This window comes from Sorex araneus, chromosome 3 (assembly GCF_027595985.1).
Source record: "Sorex araneus isolate mSorAra2 chromosome 3, mSorAra2.pri, whole genome shotgun sequence".
NCBI classification, from domain to species: Eukaryota; Metazoa; Chordata; class Mammalia; order Eulipotyphla; family Soricidae; genus Sorex; species Sorex araneus.
Genome location: NC_073304.1, coordinates 152,172,902 through 152,188,323, shown reverse-complemented (window position 1 = coordinate 152,188,323; position 15,422 = coordinate 152,172,902). Strand labels below are relative to the sequence as shown.

General features: G+C 47.6%; 1 protein-coding gene across 3 annotated transcripts in view; it reads left to right on the top strand.

The window, feature by feature from the left end:
* The window catches only part of SETDB1 (SET domain bifurcated histone lysine methyltransferase 1), a 40,618-nt gene extending 25,198 nt beyond the window's left edge, over positions 1-15,420 (top strand). For all 3 annotated transcript variants that reach the window (XM_004618078.3, XM_055130363.1, XM_004618077.3), the window contains 10 exons: positions 778-1,458; positions 1,824-1,940; positions 8,106-8,275; positions 10,207-10,820; positions 12,404-12,432; positions 12,526-12,658; positions 13,122-13,287; positions 13,975-14,186; positions 14,446-14,534; positions 14,622-15,420. In XM_004618078.3, the coding sequence (XP_004618135.2) occupies positions 778-1,458; positions 1,824-1,940; positions 8,106-8,275; positions 10,207-10,820; positions 12,404-12,432; positions 12,526-12,658; positions 13,122-13,287; positions 13,975-14,186; positions 14,446-14,534; positions 14,622-14,739 (2,329 nt within the window). In that variant the 3' untranslated portion in view covers positions 14,740-15,420. The remainder of the gene's footprint in view (positions 1-777; positions 1,459-1,823; positions 1,941-8,105; positions 8,276-10,206; positions 10,821-12,403; positions 12,433-12,525; positions 12,659-13,121; positions 13,288-13,974; positions 14,187-14,445; positions 14,535-14,621) is intronic.
* Positions 15,421-15,422: the final 2 nt, after the last annotated feature.

The window sequence follows — 15,422 nt, the reverse complement described above, 5'->3', positions numbered from 1 at the left end:
TAGCATTTCTGCATTAGGGATATAACTCAGTGGTAGAGCACTTGCCTTGCATGTGTGAGTCTTAGAGTCAATCCCTAGCACCACAAATGCAAAATCAAAAAAAGAAGAAAATCTTAGATTGAAGAGGTGATAGTTCAGTGGGCTGGAGCACCTGCTCTGCATACAGGAGACCCATGTTTGTTTGATCCCTTGTACCACATGGTCCCCTGAGCATTGCCCTGTGTGAACTCTGAAAAAAATACAACTTGGCCTTAAATGTGGTGTCATCATTGGTACATAAGTACATAAGAAAGGAAACACTGTAGCTTCTTAAATCGGGAGATTTAGTAAATACATTTGTAGAACACATCAAGAACAAAAAATACGAATAGAAGACTGGACTCCTTAAATTCATAGGCAAAACTTTTTTTCTTTCTTGTTTTTGGGCCATACCTTGCAATACTCAGGGGTGGCTCTGTGCTCAAGAATCACTCCTAGCGGTGCTCAGAAGACCATAGAGAGTGCTGGGTCAACTGCATGCAAGGCAAATGCCCTTCCCGTTATACCTAGAGCTATACTATTGCTCTAGCCCCTAAATAAATTTAAAGAAATTTAACATTTTATCTGTCCATGATAATAGCCATGGCATTTCTGTCAAGGTTTAGTAAGGCCAGGGAAGATTTGTTGTGTTTAGTTTCAAGAACACAGCTATTTGAGGGGTCAGAGAAGTGACTTAACAGATGTTTAGAACAGAAACCCTGTTGTTTTCATATCTGAACTCTTGCCTCTTATTTGCAGGTCACCTATAGGCACAACTGCTACCCCAGTACCCCCAGTGCCTCTAGCACCACCAGCACCTACATCTCCAGCCCCTGCAGCACCTGGAGGCCCCCCAGGGCTCCCTGCACCCCCAGCCTTCCATGGTATGCTGGAACGGGCACCATCAGAGCCCTCCTACCGTGCCCCCATGGAGAAGCTTTTCTATTTACCTCATGTTTGCAGTTACACCTGCCTGTCTCGAATCAGACCTATGAGAAGTGAGCAGTACCGAGGGAAGAACCCCCTCCTAGTCCCGCTACTGTATGACTTCCGGCGGATGACAGCCCGCCGCCGAGTGAACCGCAAAATGGGCTTTCATGTCATCTACAAGACCCCCTGTGGCCTCTGCCTCCGGACAATGCAGGAGATCGAGCGATACCTTTTTGAGACAGGCTGTGACTTTCTCTTCTTGGAGATGTTTTGTCTGGATCCCTATGTTCTTGTGGACCGGAAGTTTCAGCCCTATAAGCCTTTTTACTATATTCTGGACATTACTTATGGGAAAGAAGATGTTCCTCTATCCTGTGTCAATGAGATTGACACAACACCCCCGCCCCAAGTGGCCTACAGCAAGGAACGAATCCCTGGCAAGGGTGTTTTCATTAATACCGGCCCCGAGTTTCTGGTTGGCTGTGACTGCAAAGATGGGTGCCGGGACAAGTGAGTTGGGGAATTGCATCCTCTGCCTCCAGCTACTAGGGTTTGCCTGCCCTGTCATTCACTTTATGGCTGTACTTCTTTCCCCATGTCTCTTCCAACTCCTCCCTCAGCTGAACCTAGCTCTCAGGCTCTGGGGTGGAGCTGCTGGGATCTGGTTCACCCCCCACTGTTTCCTCTCATTCTCATTTCCCTTGGCTATCATCTAGCATGCTCCCAGTTGCCACTTGGTTTCATTTTGTCTCATCTCTTTCTCACTGTCATATTCGTACTTTGTCTTTTCCTTTTCAGTTAAGCATATGACAGAAAATTTTAGTTTTAAAACAGAAGACAATCTCCGATCTTTAACTCATTTCTTCTTCTCACAGGTCCAAGTGTGCCTGCCACCAGTTAACTATTCAGGCTACCGCGTGCACACCAGGGGGCCAAGTTAACCCCAACTCTGGTTACCAGTATAAGAGATTGGAAGAGTGTCTGCCGACGGGGTAAGTCCTGAGAAGAGTGGAACATCTCAAAGACTGAATAGCACCCTTTTGTGTTCATATACTTGTGGGAGAATTCTAAAACTGAACCAAAAACAGAGCGAACAAAGACAATCACAGTAGTAGTTTAAATCCTATTTACTAAATTTCCAGCACATATTACTTGCCAACTTTCCTGAAATAAAGACATAAAATGATAGATCTGCAGATTTCTATTATAGTGAGATACATGTGAGCCAGAGATGGTATAAGGATTGGGGCACTCGCCTGGGAAGTGGTTTAAGCACAAATTTGGTTCAAATTCTGGCACCACAAACAATTCTCCAGGTACCACTGTGGGTGGCCCTTGAACACAGACCCAGGAATGGCCCTGAGGACAGTCACTGCCAGATATAGCCCCCAACCAAAGTGCCCTTAATCTCATAGCTTATAAATGTCTGTCCGAACAGGTCAGTAGTTTACTCTGGCAGATGAGATCTGTACAGAGAAGTGGGCGGATCTTTGTAAATGAAAATAGGAACTGGAGTCAAATACATGGTGTGTTCATTTGTTAGAGAATTTTAAGTGAATAATGTGATCTGACCTTTGAAGGTTGGCTTCTGTCAGTTCTTAAGGCAGCGAAAGTAGAATTTGGAAGACTTAAGTACTAAAATACAGGTGAGAGTTGGTGGTTCCTTGAGCTTGTATTAGAATGGAGGTGGCATTAGACAGGAAAGATTGATTTGAGGGACTGGAGCGATAGCACAGCGGGTAGGGGGTTTGCCTTGCACACGGCCAACCCAGGTTTGATTCCCAGCATCCCATATGGTCCCCAAGCACCACCAGGAGTGATTCCTGAATGCATGAGCCAGGAATAACCCCTGTGCATCTCGAGGTGTGACCCAAAAATCAAAAAAAAAAAAAAAAAAGATTGATTTGAGGTGTATTTGGAGGTACAACTACAGAATTGGATAGATTGTGGGATGGAGAAGAGTCAAGTACTCTTGTTGAATGCCCTGTTTTTGATTAAGTAGATATTGGTCTTTTTACTGAATTGGAGTGTTTACAATCTAAGGAAAGTGCAGCTTCTTATGGGGCATGTTAAGTTCCAGATGCCTGTTAGACAGCCTGAGTGGGAATGTCAGGAAGACAGTGATACTCCTGGAGATGATGGAGGACTGGACTTGCAGAATCAATCACCAGCACTGCAGGAGTGCTTATTAGAAGCCTGAAGGAATTCATCTAGGAAAGTGTTGATAGTAGATACAGAAGGGGACCTGTAAACTCAGGGCACCCAAAGTCAGAGATGATGGTAGAGCCAGCTTAGAAGACTGAGGATTTGTCAAGAGAAAGAAGCCAGGGAAGTGACAGGGACTAAAGAGATCAATGAAAGGACGGTCATAGCATGTCTTTGTTAGATGTGAATCTCTTGGACTTGAGCCCAGTGCTCAAGATACAGAATTGTGAGCCCAGAGAGATAGGACAGTGGGTGGGCATTAGCCTTGCACATAGCCAACCCGGGTTGGGTTCCAGCACCATATCTGGTCCCTTGAACACTACCAGTAGTAAAATCTGACTGCCAGGAGTAAGCCTGCGCACTGCCCATTGTGGCCCAAAACCCAAAAGATAAAATACATAATGACAGTAAATGGAGGAAGAGAGGAAAAAAGCACCAATGAGATATTCAGAAATTTTCCATCAACAAAGTAATTGAGTTTCCAAATTGAAAGGGCTACTAAGGTCCCAGCTTAATGATAAAAACAGGGCCCTGCTAAGACACGTGACAAAGTGATCCTGTGTTCATGCAAAGGGAAATACCTAAAGGCTACTTTGTCTTAATTTTGGACCACACCCAGCAGTACTCAGGGCTTATTCCTGTCAGCACTCAGGGGTCACTTCTGATAGTGCTCTCGGGACCATATAGGGTACCAAAAATGGAACCCAGGTCAGCTACATGCAAGACAGACATCTTAACCCTTGTCCTCCCTCTCTACACCCTTCGCTCCCCCAAGATTCAAAAAACAGAAGAAAAGTAGAAAGTGAGTTCAGGGACTAGAGAGAAAGCACAGTGGGGAAGGCTCTGGCCTTGCACACAGCATATCCAGATTCAGTCCTCAGCACCCTATGTGGTCCCCAGAGCTGCTCCTCCAGTGGTGATTCCTGAGTGCAGACCCAGGAGTAAACCCTAAACACCACCAGGTGTAGTCCCAAAAGAAAATTACTTCAGCCTTCTGAAATGATCTTAGATGGCAATTGAGATGTCTATTTAGAACCCCAGGAAAGATTATTTATTTTTGCTTTGGGGTGATACTAAACAGTGCTCAGGAGCTCCTCCAGGTTATATTCGCAGAGGTCACTTCGGTGATGCTCAGAGATCAGACTCAAAGCATGTGAGCAAGTACCTAGCCCTCTGAGACACCTCTCTGACCAGTAGAAACTTACTTTTAACTAGAGCTCTGAGTTCAAGCTGTCATTTAAGCATTAAGTGATTAAATTAATATTTTTGACGTGAAATGCCTCAGTTTCCTATTACTTTCCCTTCTCAGTAAGTTACTGGAAATGTTTACCAAAATGAAGGACTGTTGACTGACCCCAGGATAGAGTGCAGACAAGAACCCTAGCAATGATAACGCTGTGCTGTGCTGGGGGCCTCTGGCTGAGAGGTGACAGCAAGCATTGTGGAGGCAGGTCCTCTGGCCCGCAGTAAAGCTCTGGAGGTGTCTCTTGTCTTTTCAGAAGAGATTGAAACTATTGGGGGACTCAGGATTTGGTACTGACTCACATAGAAAACTGAGGAAAGGCCCTGCAAAGACAATAGATTGAGCACATGCTTTGCAAACCAGAGGCCTGGCTTTGATCCCCAAGACCCAGCAAATACCTCCCTCCCCAACACAGACAGATGGGGTGCAAAAACAAAAAGAAGTGAAGTCAGGAATGGAGCTCTGTAGTAGAGCACTTGCCTTGCATATGTGAGGCCCAAGTTTGACATCCAGCAGTGCATGAGCACGCCTCCACCCCCCCCCCCACAGCCATGAGGTGCTTGAGCACAGGTGGGTGTGGCCCTAAAACAACCACAAATGCAAGAAGTTGGGAGTTACTGCTGGGGGGACAGCTCATACATAGCCATGGTCTCCCCAGGCTCCATCACTGCCTATAGAGGTGCAAAGAGGGCCTGGGATGTGGCTCAATGGTAAAGCTCATGTCTTGCTCTGGGTTGAATCATACTTTGCCCTGGTTCAATCCCCAGTAACACAAAAACTGTTACGTGAAAGTCTTTTCAAATTAGACCAGAGTAGTAGTACAGCAGGTAGGGCACTTGCCTTGCACACGGCCAGCCTGGGTTCAATCCCCAGGACCCCAGATGGTCTCTAAGGAGAGTGATCTTGCAGAGCCAGGAGTAAGCTCTGAGCACTGCCAGGTGTGACCAAAAAACATATTAAGCTTTCTTACTGCATTTTGGATTGCAGACTCTTAATTGTATTGAGTCCTAAGACACTATTCTAAGAGGCCCTTTCTTATCTCTTCCTTCAAAACTGTTCCAACACACTCCATGCAGTTCCTAGATCTGTTTCACCTTGCTTTTGCTACCTGCTTCCCTTGGAAGCCTTTCTCCATACTGTGCCTTTACCCTGGCATTCCATTGCTTTTGTATCACTATTTAACCTTGAGAACTTGGTTTTAATCTCACTTCACAGAGAGAGGCCTTCCCTGATAACTGTCTATTTTTGCTTTTTGGGTCACACCACATGATGCTCAGGGATTACTCCTGGCTCTGCACTCAGAAATTATTTGTGGTGGTGCTCAGGGGACCATTCAGAATGCCAGGATTGGACCCATGACAGACTCGGACAAAGTTAACGCCCTACTCACTGTACTGTCACTCTGGCCCACCCTCCCCACCCCCCAATAACTTTAAAACTTTAAAGTCATTTCCAATACCTAGATTTTCTCTAGCCACCCTCTTTTTTTTTTTTTCTTTTTGGGTCACACGGGTGATGCACAGGGGTCACTCCTGGCTCCACACTCAGGAATCACCCCTGACAGTGCTCAGGGGACCATATGGGATGCTGGGAATCAAACCTGGGTCAGCCGTGTGCAAGGCAAACACCCTACCCAGTGTGCTATCGCTCCAGCCCCCTCTAGCCACCCTCTCGTCTCCTTTAGCACACCTGTGACACTTTCATTCATTTGGTGACTCATTTTTTTCTGTCTTTTCTGTTGGGCTCTGTGGGGAAGGGGACCTCATCTGTCTTGTTGGCTATTGATTGTGCGACAGGAGCCTTGCCCTGTGGCTCATATGTAGTAACTGCTGAAACCTATATACTTTGTTGAATAAATGAATGAATAAGAATGGCTGCTACTCTGTAAGCTTTGTATAATAGTAATAAGACTGTGGCCTCTGCTCTTCCAAGCTTATCCTAGTTTTTTTTTTGTTTTTTGTTACGTGTTTTCTTTGTCCCTTCCTTTGTTCTGTCATCTTTGCTATGTCCAGGATTTGCACACGCTCACCAGGTGTCGCACTCCTGCCTGTGATGCTCTCACCATCTTCATTTGTGCTGCGCTTACACAGCTGGCTTTGTGCCAGAGATCAAACATGACTGTAGCACCAGAGATTCCAGATAACAGTGCTGCAGGGACTGAGCTAGGTACTTAGGATGCAGCAGCGCGGATCCAGCTCACGGCCTCATACGTGACAGGCAGGCACTTTAGCTGCTAAGTATACCCTGAGCCCAAACTGCTTTGTTACCAGCTGTCAGCAGAGGGATGTGATAACTAGCACTCTTCAGCCCAGAGGACTCCTAGGGGCCCATTTTGCTATTTCTGTGTTCAGGCAGAAATTCATTGACAGGCTAGAGCGATAACACAGTGGGTAAGGCATTTGCCTTGCATGCTGCCCAGCCAGGTTTGATTCCTAGCATCTTGTATGGTCCCCCGAGCACCGCCAGGAGTAATTTCTGATTGCAGAGCCAGGAATAACACTTGAGCATTGCTGGTGGGCACTTTGCTTGCATGTGGCCAGACCAGTTGAATCCCCGGACCACCAGGAGTAATTCCTCAGCACAGACATTTGTGGCCCAACACCAAAAAGAAAAGAAAAGCCAGAGAGATTGGCACAATCATTAAGGTTTTTGCTTGGCACACGGCCAACACAGGTTCAATCCCCAGCATCCCATAAGGTCCCCTGAGCACAGCCATGTGTGGCACAAGAACAAAAAAACAAAAGGATTGAACTGTTTTTGCAGTAGTTTCATTTTTCACTAGTGTTAATACATGTAATAGTATTGTGTTGATGTTTTTATTTGGAATAGAAAGGAATAATTAGATTATAATGTGTACTTATAAAATGATTGCCTTTAATATTGATGTGTCCTAGATTTTTCTGATCAGTTTATTTTTAAAATAAAAATAATTGTTAGGGCTCAGAGAGATAGGTCAGTGGATTGTACATGGACTTTTCGTGCGGGGTGCCTGGGTTCAGTTTTCAGCATTGCATGTTCCCTCGAGCATTTGAGCCAGGAGTAGCCCTGAACACCACCTGGGTGTGGGCCAAAAACCATACAGAGAGAGTAAAAACCAACTGTATCAAGAAGAAAGTCCATGAACTAGAGTACCACTTTGTCTCCTGTCTCTATTCCTTTTTTTTTTTTTTTTTTGCACAGGCCCCACCCCTGCACAGTGCAAGGGGTACTATGGGGAGGTAGCCGTGTAGTGCTGGGGACTGAGCTCAGGGCAGATCACATCCTGGAGTTTTCAGAGTGTCCACATCAAGTTTGCTTGGACTTTTCTCCTCTTAGACATCCTAGTATCCACTGACAGTAACCGTAGTACTGGGGCTAGAGCAATAGTGCCTAGTATTCAGTGAAGAGGGCACTCACCTTGAGCGCAGCTGGCCTGGGTTCCATCCTCAGCATCACATATAGTCCCCTGAGCACAGAGCCAGGAGTAAGCCCGGAGCATAATCGGTGTGACCCAAAATTAAAATAACCATAGTACTATAAACATCTGAATAAACCACCTTTTCTCCTGAATTATTTCCTTGGGTTTTGTTCCTAAATAAACCAAAACACATAGGTATTTCTATCAGTCTGCTTGCTTAGATCATTGTTTAGTTATTCTAACTGTAAGAAAATCTTAACGGTTATGTGGATTTAACAAATAATCACCATTGATGTTATCTTAACCTCACAGAGTTTATGAGTGTAACAAACGCTGTAATTGTGACCCAAACATGTGCACGAACCGGTTGGTGCAGCATGGACTACAGGTTCGCCTTCAGCTGTTCAAGACACAGAACAAGGGCTGGGGCATCCGCTGCTTGGATGATATCGCTAAAGGCTCCTTTGTCTGTATTTATGCAGGTGGGTACTGAAATGGTGAGAAGGGTTGCTTTCTCAGTCTGAGACAAGTTGAACATAAAATGCTTGAGAGGCTGAAGAGAGTTCAGCCAGTCAGTCACTTTCCTTGCACTCTGGCTGACCAAGGTTTGATCCTCAGAATCCCATATGGTCCCCTGAGCACAGAACCAGGTGAGGCCCCAAAACAAAAAATGAAACTGGGGAGCTGGGGCAATAGTACATCGGGTAGGGCGTTTGCCTTGCACTCGGCCAACCCAGGTCCGATTTCCAGCATCCCATATGATCCTGAGTGCAAAACCAGGAGTAACTCCTGTGCATCACCAGATGTGACCCAAAAAGAAGGGAAAAAAAATAAATAAAAGTATCAACTGTGAACTCAGTACAAAAATTATTAAAAATTTCTTTATAAAGAACATGAGATGCCTGTCAGATGTAAAAAGAAGGGACAGATGTGCTTATGAGGCCAAGAATAAAAAGGGGGGGGGAGGCCTGGAGCAATAGTATAGCGGATAGGGCATTTGCCTTGCATGTGGTTGACCCGGGCTCAATCCCCAGCATCCCATATGGTCCCCTGAGCATTGCCAGGAGTAATTCCTGAGTGCAAAGCCAGGAGTAACCCCTGAGCATCACCAGGTGTGACCCAAAAAGCCAAAAATAAATAATAGAGAACTGGAGAGACAGAACAGAGTTAAGGCAGACTTTGTACAGCCAACTTCAGCTCTGCCCTGGGGACTCCATGCTCTCCCCAGCCCAGTTTAGAGCCTATCACCAAAATAACGGAAAGAAATGACACCATGAAAATGAAGGATGACACTTCCAAGCAAAGATGTGATGACATGATAGCAGAACCCAGTGTGCACTACCCTCTCATCATTGCCCTGCCGCGCCAGGAAGCTGGAGCTTCACCAAGAATTCTCGTAGGTGAACAGAGAGAAAGAAGGCAAAAAGGGCAAGATAACTAAAAATACTCCCCTAAAACGCACTAATAAATGAATGTTGCCTCAGAAAAGTTTCAAACATTGTTAAATTTAAAAAAGACAGAGCCAGGAGCAGAACTGTAGTACACTGGGCAGGGCAACTCCCCTTGCATGTGACAGTCCCAATCCCCACCGGAAGTGTTCCCTAAGCACCACTGAGTATGCTCAAAATCCCCCAAAAAAGGAAGAAAGACTGACAGGGCCAGCCTAATAGTTCTGCAGGTAGACTGTTTGCCTTGCACACAGCCAGCCCAGGTTCCATTATGAGCATATGATCCCCTGAGCATTGTCAGCTGTGGTCCTGCCAGCAGCCCTCCCCCAAAAAAAAAAAAAAATTGACAGGGCCAGAGAGATCATAGAGCCAATAGATCATTTATCTTGCATCAACCCCAGGTTCAGTTCACTGCACAATATATGGTCCCCCAATCACTGCCAGAACTAAGTCCAGGGCATTGCCAGGTATGGCCCCAAAACAAAAGTAAAGGAAAAAAATTTTTTTTTTTTTTTTTTTTTTTTTTTTGCTTTTTTTGGGTCACACCCGGCGATGCACAGGGGTTGCTCCTGGCTCTGCACTCAGGAATTACCCCTGGCGGTGCTCAGGGGACCATATGGGATGCTGGGAATCGAACCCGGAGGGTCGGCCGCGTGCAAGGCAAACGCCCTACCCGCTGTGCTATTGCTCCAGCCCCGGAAAAAAATATTTTAATGACAGCTGGAACTGGGAAGATAGTACAGCAGGCAGGGTGCTTGCCTCTACACAGTGCCTACCTGGGTTTTGCACCCCAAATGGTCTCCCAAATTTTGTCAGGAGTGAGCCCTAAGCATTGCTGGTGTGGCCCAGAAACCTCTGTGTTGTCAGGGTTAAGACTCGACAGAGCATATCAAAGGGTGCTGATGGGAGATCCTTATTTCTGAAAGATATTCATAACCCTAGAATACCTTTGCTTTTCATTCTAGGCAAAATCCTGACAGATGACTTTGCAGACAAGGAGGGCCTGGAAATGGGCGACGAGTATTTTGCTAATCTGGACCATATCGAGAGTGTCGAAAACTTCAAGGAAGGCTATGAAAGTGACGCCCCCTGCTCTTCAGACAGCAGTGGGGTTGACTTAAAGGACCAGGAGGATGGCAATAGTGGCACTGAGGATCCTGACGAGTCCAATGATGATAGCTCAGATGACAACTTCTGTAAGGATGAGGACTTCAGCACCAGCTCAGTGTGGCGCAGCTATGCTACCCGGCGCCAGACCCGTGGCCAAAAGGAGAATGGATCATCTGAATCTGCACCCAAGGACTCTCGTCCTCCAGACCTTGGGCCCCCACATATTCCTGTCCCTTCCTCAGTACCTTCAGGGGGCTGCAATCCACCTTCTTCTGAAGAGACGCCCAAGAACAAGGTGGCCTCGTGGCTGAGCTGCAACAGTGTCAGTGAGAGTGGCTTTGCCGAGTCCGATAGCCGCTCATCCTTCAAGACAGGCGAGGTGGGGGCAGGCAAGGTGGAGCCTGAAAAGTCCTCCAGTACAGAACTGGCCGTTAAGGAGGAGGGCGACAGCAGGCAACCCAAGAAAGAGGTGAGTAGCTGCAGTGTGGCACCACGCTTCATGCCATGTCATCGTGACTCTTCACATGCTTACTATTTTCACATACTTATTAACTTGAATGGACCTAGTGTTTGTTAAAAAAAAAAAATGGTGGGACTGGAATGATAGTACAGCAGGTAGGATGCTGGCCTTACAGCTGACCCTGGTTTGATCCACAGCACCCCATATGATCTAAGCACCACAAGGAGTGATTACTGAGTGCAGAACCAGGAGTAAGCCCTGAGCATTCCTGAGTGTGGTCTAAAAAATATTGATTTTTAGGGGCTGGAGTGATAGCACAGCGGGTAGGGCGTTTGCCTTGCACGCGGCCGACCCGGGTTCGATTCCCAGCATCCCATATGGTCCCCTGAGCACCGCCAGGGGTAATTCCTGAGTGCAGAGCCAGGAGTGACCCTTGTGCATCGCCAGGTGTGACCCAAAAAGCAAAAAAATAAAAAAATAAAAAAAATAAAAAATATTGATTTTTAAAACCTTTCATTTTTGTTTTGGGGCCACACCTAGCAGTTCTCAGGGCTTACTCTTGGCTCTCCTCTCAGGAAGTACTCCTTGCAATACTCAGGAGACCATATGAGGGGCTGGAGTGATAGTACAGCAGGTAAGGCTTTGCCTTGCACGTAGCCGACCCAGGTTCAATTCCCAGCATCCCATATGGTCCCCTGAGCATTACCAGGAGTAACCCCTATGCAAAAAAAAAGAGACCATATGGGATACCTGAGATTGAACCTGAGTTGGCTGCATAAATGACAAATGCCCTACCTGCTGTGCCTTGTTTTGGCTTTCTTTTTAATTTATTGGATTTAGATGGGGCAGGGGGGGTGGCACAGCTGGCAATGCTCAGGGGTGTTACTCCTGGCTCTGCACTCAGGAATCACTCCTTGGCAGTGCTCGAGGAATCCTTATGGGATGCCAGGGATTGAACTCCGGTCAGCTTCGTACAAAGCAAACACACCACCGACTGTACTATCGCTTTAGTTAAAAAAAAAAAAAAGTTTGGGAGTTGGAGCTATAAAGCAAGCCCCAGCGGGAAGCATAGCGAGGTATGGCCCCCACACACATACTCAAATAAAGTTTGAACGGGGAGTCAGGGCACTGGGCTGAACTACTCTGGCCCGAGGACCAAATTGTTTTAAAACCAGCCTGGTGGGGATGGTAGTGGGGGTGGGGCAGCACCTGGTTGATTCTTGAGCAAAGGATTTGGTAGGTTTGGTGGGTTTGGTTTGTTTTCCTCAGTCATCTCAATTTGACCATTGCTGCTATTGAATCAATATTCCGTGTATTTTAATAATGTTGAATCCTTTGTCCTTGTAAGATTCCATGAGCATGTTCATGCCCTGTCACCGGGTAAGGTTAAAGATCTCTTCCTGGGTATGACAGAAGGGATTGTTGCTGCTAAGTCACAGGTGATATCTGCGTGAACGCCACTTTTGATAGTGCACTTCTCACCAGTTAGGTCTTTGGAGGTCATTTGCAATGAATCTGATAGCTGCATTTGTTACCTAACGACCTTGAAGTCTGTTTGAAATATTGAACCCTTCACTTACTGTCTTTCCTAGGACCTGGATGACCGGAACAAGATGCCTTTGTAAGTGTCTCTTTCTTACCTCTTGGGCCTACAAAAAAAAAAAGACCTAAGAGAAACAGTAATCTGCACCCCTCCCATTGCTTCTCCCTGCAGAATCCCAGAAAGCTCGAGGAGCTATGGCTATAACGCTTCTCCCATGAAGACTGAAGAACTGCGACGCCCGCCCAGCAAAACAAGTGCGCATCAGAGCCGGAGGCTCCTGGCCTCCACACAGTCCAACCCTGATGTGAGTGGCCTCCTTTTCAAAACTGTTTCAGCAGAACTCTTTTTTCTTTTTCTTTTTTTTTTTTTAATGTATTTTCACTTATTTGGAGTGGGCAGGTTCGCATAGCTGGTAGTGCTTGGGGCTTTCTCCTGGCTCTGTACTCGGGCTCACAGGACCTGGGTCAGCTGGTCAGCTGTGTGAAAGCCAGGCCCTTTAGCAGCTGCACTCTCTCTCTCTGGCCCTGAGTGGACTGCTTTATTCAGAGACCTGAGTAAAGGAATGTTCTTTTCACCTCCAGAGTCTCAAGACTCACCATAGTAGTTACCATTGGGCTTCTCTTTGCTCCTCTGGCCTCACTTCCTTCATCCAGCATCTAGTATTTTGCTCGCTCCAGCCCAGCCCCCTTCCTGCCTAACCATAGGTAAGAGCAGGGCCATGATCATCTGCTGCCTTCTTTCATCCTTTCACCTTCTCCTTTTCTCAGGATGTCCTGACACTGTCCAGCAGCACAGAGAGTGAGGGGGAAAGTGGGACCAGCCGAAAGCCCGCTGCTGGCCAGACCTCAGCCACTGCAGTGGACAGCGATGAGATCCAGACCATCTCCTCTGGCTCTGAAGGGGATGACTTTGAGGATAAGAAGAACATGTCTGGTAGTTTGGCACTAGTTTGTGGGAAATAGGTGGGAACAGTTGGAAAAGTAGGATAGGGTATTTTTGGGGAGAGGTGCGGGTTGGACCATCCCCTGGCAATGCTCGGGAGTTACTCCTGGCTCCGTCAGGAAGTACTCCCTGTGGACTTGGGGGCTTGACCTGGGTTCCCAGGGAGACCTCATGCAAAGCAGACACCCTTAGCACTGTGCTAATGCTCCAGATCCTGATGGGAGGTTTCTCAGGATGATAAAAGAAGTAGGGCAGAGGGCCAGGGTGCAGCTCAGAGATGGAGCGTCGGGGCAGGGGAAGAAGTGGGAGTTGAAGCCTCACCACTATGTCCTGCTGACTCCCAGTGAGACATCTACAAGTCCCCAGCTGCTCATCTCTTAGCTCCCACTTTCCCTCAGTTCGTTTACCCAACACATCTAATACTGTTGGAAAAAAACATTCCAAACCTTTGGTTTCAGGGGCCATACCTGACAGTGCTCAGGGGCACATACAGGGTGCTGGGAATCAAACTTGGGTCAGCCGTGTGCAAGGAAATTCCTCACTGTTCTTTCGCTCTGGCCTCAAAATCCCAGCTCACTGGAATTCCTGCACTGCAGTGAGTGGGGTGGAAATGGGAGAACACCCATTTGTGTTCTTTATCTTTATTCTTTATCCTGACCCCATCTCTGTACTGGCCAGGTCCAGCAAAACGCCAGGTGGCGGTGAAATCAACCCGGGGTTTTGCTCTGAAATCAACCCATGGAATTGCCATTAAGTCGACTAACATGGCGTCCGCGGAGAAAGGCGAGAGTGCTCCTGTCCGCAAGAACACGCGCCAGTTCTACGATGGCGAGGAGTCTTGCTACATCATCGACGCCAAGCTGGAAGGCAATCTGGGCCGCTACCTCAACGTGAGACCCCTTTTCCTCACCGCCCAATGCCGGGTTTTCCCATGGGCCTCAGATTTCTAATTCTTGTGGGCACAACTGTATAAACCCACATTTTCTTCTAGAGGGTTTGATCTCCAAAGGATCTTAAAGAGGGAGCTTTCTTTCCAAACCTCTGCTGAGATGGGAAGATCAAATGACATTGTTTTTCTTCCACTTCTCAATCCCTGAGGCCAGATTCTGTTTCCTTGGTCCTTATTCAGACCTGCTCTTAACTCCACAGCATAGCTGCAGCCCCAACCTGTTTGTCCAGAATGTCTTCGTGGATACTCACGACCTGCGCTTCCCCTGGGTGGCCTTCTTCGCCAGCAAGTAAGAGGGCGTAGGGACAGAGGGAAGGGCCTAGCTGGTGCTCAGGGTTCTGGTGACCTTCACATCCACCCTTTTCTTCCTCCCTAGGAGAATCCGAGCTGGGACAGAACTCACTTGGGACTATAACTACGAGGTGGGCAGTGTGGAGGGGAAGGAGCTGCTGTGCTGCTGTGGGGCCATCGAGTGCAGAGGGCGGCTGCTTTAGGCTGCCACTGTCCCCTGCAGGCTTTCCTCAGGAACTGGGGCTCCCTGACTGTTGACCTCAGACCCCCCACCCCCCTCCAGGTCTCCAGTCAAGCTCCTTGCCCAGCTCCCAACAGTTAGAAATGGGAGTTGTGGAGTGGGAGACCCCTTCCAATGTGGTGCTAGCAGGCAGGGTCCTTCCTCCACCTGCAGACGCGGCAGGTGGGGAACGGCTAGCCGCCAACCCTGCCAGCCCCTCAGCCCTCCTGCTGCTCATCTCGGCGCCCCCCCATCAACCCCAGTCTCGTGTACTTGCACTTCTTGAGAATGCGGGCTGTGTATTCACCACCCCTGGTTTGTATTGTTTCTTGAAATCTTCTAACAAGATGTTAAAACAAAGACTGATGTGATTTTGGCTTCTCTCCCTGGGTTCCCCTCATCTATGTATGTATGAGAGATCTGCCCATCCTCAACTCCCCAAACCCTGCTCATTTCACCTCAGTGGGTAACTCACTTTCCTCAGACCTTCTACCTTTACTCCTTTCCCCGCAACACACAGGGCCAGGACAGATGGCTCAGAGGACTGGAGTACAGCCTTGGTATGTGCGGGGCCCCGGATTGATCCCCAACACCTCTGAGGATGGTTCCTGGGCCATGGAATATAGCCTAGAATCACACACACACACACACACACACACACACACA